At 43.6% G+C, this 8534-nt stretch overlaps 1 protein-coding gene across 3 annotated transcripts; it reads right to left on the reverse strand.

Annotated features, from left to right (window-relative positions):
* Nucleotides 1-1290: 1290 nt before the first annotated feature.
* Nucleotides 1291-7060, reverse strand: CCNG1 (cyclin G1). 3 transcript variants are annotated; one of them, XM_026117614.2, is made up of 7 exons: nucleotides 6837-7060; nucleotides 6163-6426; nucleotides 4868-5121; nucleotides 4182-4260; nucleotides 3991-4089; nucleotides 3578-3772; nucleotides 1291-2915 (listed from the first exon to the last, which is right to left on the reverse strand). In XM_026117614.2, the coding sequence occupies exons 2-6, from the start codon at nucleotides 6424-6426 to the stop codon at nucleotides 3581-3583; spliced, it is 888 nt and encodes a 295-aa protein (XP_025973399.1). In that variant the 5' UTR covers nucleotides 6837-7060; the 3' UTR covers nucleotides 1291-2915; nucleotides 3578-3580. The 3 variants fall into 3 exon arrangements, with proteins under 3 accessions (XP_025973399.1, XP_025973406.1, XP_025973414.1); XM_026117621.2 differs by having other exon boundaries at nucleotides 6163-6461; XM_026117629.2 differs by lacking the exon at nucleotides 6837-7060 and adding an exon at nucleotides 6503-6636.
* Between the last annotated feature and the right edge of the window lie 1474 nt (nucleotides 7061-8534).

Consider the following 8534-nt stretch of genomic DNA (forward strand, 5'->3'; position numbering starts at 1 on the left):
CAAATGCTGATTTATGACTGTGAGGTTTTATACCCTCACTAAGATCTTAGTACAGAAGGTGGATGCTGTAGTTAAATGAACAAGACAGCTGCAAAAGTAATTGAGGACAGAGGGAGGGCAAAAAAGTTAATCTTGCATTAAAATGCTTAAGTAGTGTTCAGTGAAACAATGCTTTACATTATACCAGTTAAGTTGGCTTGCACAGAAAGGTTTTGTACATCTTCTGCTTACATCAGTTTAGAGTATTAGAATGGCATCTGACATTTCACTGTATGAATTATCAGTTTTACTATATGTACTTTTGAGGCTAAACTTTATTCCCGTATTTTCTGGACTTAGCTATATACTAACTTTCATGCTAAAGTCAAGGAAAGATCACAACTCTGTATTCAGGCAGCACTGCTCTGAATTGTTTTAAGAGGGGAGGTTTAAGCTACTTAGTTAACTACTGCTCTTGTCCATTCTAAGTTACCGATCTCCAGTTGTGAAAGGAAAATCTAGATGAAAAGGATAATAGTAGTGATACTACCATTTTCCTTAATTATTATCTACTCAGTTCTCAGTCTGTACTTCAGCATGTGGTGGTTTATTTTTTCATATCACAACAGTTTTGGTGGGATTCCATCCCTTGTTTCGTAGATAGAGAGTAACAGCAATTTGATAAATGCAGGTATTTGGCTACCAGCAACTGAAGGCAATCCCCTCTATAGCAAATAACCCTGTGCACTCATATTTGAGTGCTGCTTTGCTGTGTAAATGAGTGGAGGACAGTCTAGTCACATTTTTTTCTTGCAGCTGGTTCAAGATCAGTTTTACCACTGTGTTGATCTGTTTAGCAAACTGGGATGCTCTGATCAAAGCAAAATCTCAAATTTTGGGATTAGAAATTTGGGTGCCAGACTGTTAATAAGCAAGCCTCATCCATGTATCTAATGTATAGAAACAGTTACTACTAGAAAAATTTAACAAAGCCAAAGTCAACTTGGAACAATTAAAGTTACATCATTTAGATTATTTAAATCAGGTATCAGATATTTAAATCAGATAATCCAGATATTCTTTCAGCCTAGATGCTTTCATCTTTCAAAGGATTTGGAGCAATGATGGGCTATGTAGAATTAATCTTATCAAGGACCTTGAGTCTTACCTGTTGGTTCTCCAGCCTCACCCTCTAAAATGAACTTCTCTGTAATCCCTCCCCTCCTGTATGCAAGTTTCTTTCAGGTACTGCTCAGGTAGAGGCCTCCGAGTAAGATGTTTCATAACCAATTAGAAAAGTTACTCAGTTAATCACATTTCAATATGTTTTATTGAAAGGTACATCTCTTAATATTGAGGCATGACACCACCATTAAATTGCACATTGCATCTTTATCGATTTCTTCCAGTAAGCTGACAGCCTCTTTGTCTGAATTGCTTGTATGTTTTTGATAGGTCAGCACAATGTGCAGATAGCATTGGCAAGATGCATAACCCAATCAGATACCACGCAGTGCATTCATTCCCATGAGTTCAAGGGAAATTTTGATTTGTTCAGTACAGAGCTTTGGTATGAAATCTTTTGTGAAGTGTTAAACTATAGTTTGTTTGAGATAGGCAGGGAACGTGATTTCCCCATCAGCTCTTATAAAGAAGAGAGGTTTGGTAGGCTAACATCTAGGCCCACACCATATTCAGAACATTCAGATCTCTCACTCTCTGCTAAGTCAGTTCATATGGCCATCGGTTATTAACAATCTACAACTAATAGCCGCTGTTTCACAGTGACAGAATTCAAGAGATTAGCAACATTCCCCCAACACAACTATCCATCTTACATACTGTAACACATTCTCAACCCTTTCACATTAGCACCAGAAGTGTGATACTCCTCTTCAAGTACTGACCTAATATTCAGAAAATGCAGTTGTATTTTATGAAGCTTACCATTAAAGAGAACAGTTAAAGCAATCTTAAGTGTTTCTCAACAAGATCACACCTACTTATGGGCCAGTATAGGAAAGACTGCCCCACTCTTACTGGGCATATGAAAATGCACCTGTTCAGCATCACCACTTACTTTTTCTTGTACAGTTCAACCCTGGAAAACTGGTTTCAGATTTGAGGCAGGTGACTCAGTACTTTCCTCTCAGTCTTTGCTATGTATCATGAAATTTCTATATTCATTTTATTGCAGTCTGTATTTCTATACACTCTATCATTCGCAATCTCAGTAAGCTATACTTCTTAGAGAATATTGAAGTTATTAATGCAGTGTCAGCTACTTGCATGTAAGGTTCATCCCTTTTCTCCTACTCAAATTACTTGACACACACAGCAGATACTACCGCACAGCCTAGTTGTTAGCGTGTATCTACATTAATGGCCAGTGCCCCGCCCAGAAAGAACACAACGCCACATGACACCACACAACTGGCATGTCAGGTGAACTGACATGCATTTGCTATTCTCATTAGTACTGAACAGGATGATCTTTAGTTTGCTTGAAACACTGCAGCACTGTGCTACTGCACGTGATGTTTTCCTAATGTCATATAATCTTACAAAACTCGATCAAATTTTTGAAATTAAATACCTAATTCAGCACCTGCGGTTACAGTAAACCAAGGTTAGATTACACAAGCTGCTCTACAAATTACACGGTGTTAGAATTCTGTGTATCAGTATTGTGGTGCCTCACTCTTTGAATAGTAAACATTCTAACAAATAAGACTAAAAACTGACACTGAATATCCATTGTTGTAATCATCATGAAGAGAACTTATTTGCCAGAAGGATCTTTAGTCTGAAATATTCCATATTCTTTTCATGAGTTGAGTTCTTCATTTAGATCATGTTTCAGACTTTATTTCTCAAATCTTCAGCAGTTTGTAAACTAGGCCACAGGATGCTCATCTCTTCATTTTAGTGTACTCCTGTAAAGAAAATACTACAGTCAACTGAAGGGCTTTCTAAAAGAGCCAAATAAAGCGCCAGGCTTTAATACAGGAAGACAACAGCTGTTACAGAAAATATGTTGCCTTTGGAATTAAAATCTAGATATGGAAATAGTTCATGATTTCTACAGAGTTAAAGAAAACTGAATAAATGTAATACAAATAATTGAATTACAGTTCCTGGAATTCACTATATGGACAGTTAAACAAGTAAAACTGTAGAAAACTGTCTGCTTGTAATAGTTCGCTTGAATTGTTTAAATGATACACATTCTAGTAGCTAATTGCTTTTTCTTAAACAATTCTCTTCAGGGTGGGAACAAGCTAAGTTTTTCCTTTGCCTTTTTACTAGTTTCATCCCACATTTTAGTCTGAATGAGGTCCCAACGTCTGTGGAACACAGTTGTGATCTCACAGGACACCAGAGGATCAGCTCCTTCTTGAGACCTTAACATATTAGGTTGCTATTTCCGTAGGTACAAGCAGTGGCTGAAAACCAGATCAGTCTCTGTAACAGGCCTATGAGGTTTATGTCACACAAATCTTCAACAGGTTATCTATCTATATAGCATAGGACATTCTGAGGTAGTTAACAGCTAATTGCTTCTACATTATCCTAAGTTGATTTTACAGATAGCTACCTATTATGAGCTGGTCTCTGGAATTGTAGGAAGGTGTGTTATTCTGTAATAGCTATGTTTAAGCTGCCGTGCTGTACGTCCAGACACAATCCATTTTAATTTCTGGACGTTTGGTTTGGAACACTTGCTCGAGGAATATTCTGTAAGGCACTTCAACACCAGTTCCTTCCAGAAGGTCAAATCTCTGCTGTTTATCTAAATAGCAAAACAGAATCCCACACATCATTAATTCATTAAATGCTTATTTCACATGAGCATTTTTAGGTACTTCACCTAAAATAGCAAAGACCCCAAGCCAAGTCGAAGAAAAGACAGAGGAAACCTCTATGTCAATGTATCAACCCATTCCCCAATGAGTAGGTGCTTTCATGCATTTTTCTTCCTTCCCCCACTAAAGCTTAATCTATACGCACCTTGGAATGCATCTGCAGAAATTCCAATGCCTCTGTCAACTCCAGTAGTTTTTGTTCTTCTATCTCTAGTGCCATAATGGACAGTGCCAAGACAGAAGGCTGGAGAGAGAGAAAACGTGATGATTTTTGAACACTAATTTGTTAAGTTTCAATAATCTCACTATCTTTACACTTTCAAGACATTTATTTACCTTGGCTTTAGAAAACATGATCCTGCAGTGGCATGCCTTAAGCTGGGTCTCAAGTCTCTCAAAATTAAGATACTTTCTCCTACAGTAAAAGCAGATGAGTGAATGTAGCACAAGAAAGCAAGCTTGATCAAGACAGCACCACCCTGGCAGCTCAGAAAAGTGGTTACAATGTCCTTTATTTAAACAAGGGCCTCATTTGTCCCAAAAGTTCTAGGGTTTCAGCCAAACAGGTGTTTGGTTTTGGCAGTCCTAATGCCAAAACCAAAGTATTGTATTACACGGGAAAGTTGCACTGTCAGAACAGGCTGGCTAACAAGGACTTCAAATGCTTCTAGCAAAAGAAACCTCTTTCTAAGCCAGAAGATTTTGAAATCTTTGCAATGAGGCATTATGTACTACAGCATAAACAGACGCTTACTATACCACCACTGTTGAGCGAGTCTGGTTTTATGCTCAGAGAGCAATACTCTTGGGTCACTTTACGCAGACAACATACTAAGTTAAAATAATATTAAACCAGAGATATTCACATTTGTGATGTTTACCAGCAAGGGGAGGAGTTTTCCTTCATTTTGACTTTTTATGTACAGAAAGGCCAATTACTTGAGTAATTTTCTCTGCTGCATTTTCTGTGTGGGCTTCCTCATCATCTGCAGTCACAGAAAAATAGGTTTTAGGTATTTTACCTTTCACAGCTTAAATTCTCATGAATGAGTGAATGGTAGAGCTGTAGAAAATGGAAGGCTGTTGTAGCTTTGACTTTCCAGGACAGCTTCTCTAATATGATTTTTTCCATTCTCATCATATCAGAGACAGTGAATCTGTACTGGCTTATTCGAATTAAGTCAGTGGCTAAGGGAATGTTTCTCTCTTCTTCTGTTGCCTTCACAGCCAAGTAGAAACAGCTGAGTCCAACACAGCCCAAGTGTTTAGGCTGTACCTAAAAAGAAATCAGTTTGTCCTGTTACTTTCAAAGAGGAAGGATTTTAATCAGCCCAATCAACATACAGCAAACTAAGCTATGTAGGTACCCGTATATTTTAAGAAAAAAAAATTATGGGCATTCTTTTTAAACGCTGAAGAACTGAGTCTTTCTTATTCACTGACGTCGTTACCTTTGTTTCATTACATGAAGAGGCCTTTACACGCTGCAAGTTCTGCCTCTTTCATTTGAAGAGCAGGCTGGCAAAAGGCTGTTTCTTAAGGGAGTAGAAGTAGTTTATAAGGTTCTAGAATACTTTAATCAGAAGCCTTTAGGACTTCAAGAGTTCTATATATTGGGTTAGGCCAATTTTTTTTTTTTTTTTTAAGAAGTCCCTTATTTTATTCCACAGCCATCAGAGTCCTTTTTCTACACCTTATTTTTTATTCAGTCTTTCAAATCATCATTTTCTCGTCCACTCCATCCAATTTTCTCATTTTTGTTTAGGAACATACTAAAATACACTGAAAACAAAGAGGAAGACAAACACTTGTTCTTGATCATAGTATAATAATCCTGGCTAGTTAGAAGATTAACAACAACCCCCAGTCAGCATGCCACAGATGAGTATAGACTGAGCACTCCTTTCTACTGCACATTTTGCCAGATTAGTAAGTGCTAAGTTACATCCAGCCCTTTGACGTACATGAGCCTCATGAGTAGATTTAACTAACAGTAAAATAAGAAGCAGCTGAAGCTGTTCTCATGTATACATGCAACAGCCAAGACAGTCTGTTTTGATTTAACCCATCCAAGCCTACAGGCATCCCTACATTGAAATAGATAACCTCTTCCTCCTCCCCTCCAGAGGAGACAGTTTTCTTAACAGTACTAAAATCCCAACAGGCAAGGCCATGTTTTGGCTCTTAGGCAATCACAGTGAGTGGAAGGTGCTTAACCTTTGGCTACTTAAAACCAAGATATTGTAACTTATAATAGCAACAAGGTCATAATGAGAAGAAGCTGATGACTGAGAGCTCATCCTTTAAAAAGCCATACCTTCATTTTTGACAAAAATCTGTCTAAGAAATTCACAGCTAGAGAAAACGTCTCCGTATGGAAGCCGAAGAACTGAGTCAAGCTGAGGAGATCCTTCACTTCAAAGTCCCTCAGGCGGGCAGTCATTCGGAGGCCGTTGTCGTGAGCGGACTCGATCAGTCGCAGGCCCGAGGCCTTCGGCTGGCACCTCTGCTCCTGCTCCAGCAGCGCCGCGAGCTGGTACAGCAGTTCCTGAGCTTCGGTACTCACAAGGGTTTCAATCATCTGTAACGAGAGACAAATACGAGTGTACCAGGCACCTAAACGAGGAAAAGAGGTGCCAAGTTACGGCTGTCTCTACCTCGAAAAAAAGAGAAAAAAGGAAAAAGAAACTTCTCCGAAGGTGCCCCCAGCACGACGCTCTCCCCCTCCGACCCCCGGCGCCGCATGACCCCCCGGGGCGGCGGGGCCGCACCGCGCACGCGCCCCCCGCCGGGCATGCCCGGGCCTGCCCCTCCCCGCCCCGCCTCGGGCGCCCCGCCGCACCGGCCGGCGCACGGCAGCGACCTACCAGCGCGGGCGGTGGGGAGGGGGAGGCCGCCCGGCCCGGCCCGGTTCGGTCCGGCCCGGCCCGCGGCGGAGACTCCCGCCCCTTCTGCCGCCGCCGCCGGCAGGCCCCAGCGCCGCGCCCTTACCTTGTCCTCCTCTGGCGGGCAGCGCCGCGCTGACCCGCAGCGGCTCCGCGGAGTCACTCGGCAGGGCCGCCAGGCGGCCTGGACACCCGCGGCGACGGGCAGAGCGCCATGCAGCTGCTGCCAGCCCCACACCCCCAGCACCGCTCCTCCCGGCCCGCAGCGCAGCGCAGCGCAGCGCGGGGGGTGGGGCGGGCAGGGCCGCCCGGCCCCGGGCGCGGCTCTGCTGTGACGGGCTTGCAGGCGGGCCAATGGCGGAGCGCAGCGGGCGGGAAGGGGCGGGGCGCGGAGCACGGGCGCCGTCACTAGGAGACGGGAGGGGCTGGCGGCCGCTGGGGGCTGGCGGGGCGGGGCGAGGCGAGGCTCCTCCTCCCCTCACGCCGCTTCCCGCCTCTCGGCGCGGGCGGGCGGTGCGCGGCCCCGCCCCTCCCCATTAAGGCGAGGGCCGGGGGCAGTGTTTGTCCTGGGGCTCTGTGCTTCTTGGCTGTCCTGAGGCTGCTTTCCTGTGTAAATCTGTGTCCTCGTCTGTATTTCCTCATCTTTAAATTATGGAGTGCCCGCTTGGGCTGGTGTGAGGGTGGTCTGTTGCTGTTATTACTTGTTAGCTGATCATTTGCTAGTGGATCACCTGGGTCATTGTGCAGGGAGCTTCTAAATGTTTGCTGCAGCTTTCTGTCAGGTTTTTGGATCAGCATAGTTTCAGGACTGTTACCTGTGAAGTGTCTTTTTCTCATAAACTGGGAATTTCAGAGGGACTTAGGCCTGCAGCAACCCTCATCTGATAAAGCTAAAGATGAGAAGTTTTAGAAAATCAGTAAGGCTTTTTTGCTGTTGTTGTTATGCAATGTTTTCCAGTCTCTCAGAAACACTTGTGCCAGGTGAAGACTGACAGCAAGATCAACCTAGCTAACATAAATAAAGCATACTGTAATTTGGTAATTTGGCCTACCTGTTGTTTGCTTAAGATAGGTGGCACTGGGTGGCTGGTAGCTCAGGGAATTAGGGCTGATAATGATGGCCCAGAGTTGCACCTGGTTTTGTCTTGTCAGTGCTGAGTGCTGCTGCCTGTGTAAAAGAGGAAAAAGTTACAGTAATGTGAAGAGAAAAAGAGGAGTGAGAGGAGTGTGCTCCTTCTTTGGGCTGAATAGAAAGAGAAGATTTGTGGGGTTTGTAAGTCTCTTATTCATGCTGTCCAGAAAAATTCTGCACTCAAATGACATCTACATTTGCTCGCTCTGAACAAAGATAGTGTTTTCCTACAGTATTTATTTTCCTGAACTGTTGTTGTCAAACCTTTTCTTCTGCCACCTGTAGTGAAATGGGATAATTTGTATTAATCCCTGTCTGGGTGTGAGGCAGAAGGTCAGGCTGCTGAGGCAGTGCTTTAATCAGGCTGCTGGTCACAGCACCTCATGTCAGAGCTCGGTCACGGTTTGGCTGCTGCTGCAGCTCTTCCCAGCTCGTCCCAGTCCCCTCCATGCGACGAGAGGCAGCTCCTGCCTGGAGAGCCAGCGTGCGCGCTGACCGCCCCGCCGCAAACCTTTGGCTTCTGCCCTTCTGTTCCCCCTGGTTCAAGGTACATGCTGCCTTGGTTACGTGTCACATGAAGGGAGTTTTTGAATGGAAACAGAGAAATGGGCAGAAAGATGTGTGAGGAAGAAGGGCCAAGGGGAATCTCCTTTGCTTTTCCTTTCCCCTCGC

The sequence above is a fragment of the Dromaius novaehollandiae genome, chromosome 15 (assembly GCF_036370855.1).
Source record: "Dromaius novaehollandiae isolate bDroNov1 chromosome 15, bDroNov1.hap1, whole genome shotgun sequence".
In the NCBI taxonomy this organism is placed as follows: Eukaryota; Metazoa; Chordata; class Aves; order Casuariiformes; family Dromaiidae; genus Dromaius; species Dromaius novaehollandiae.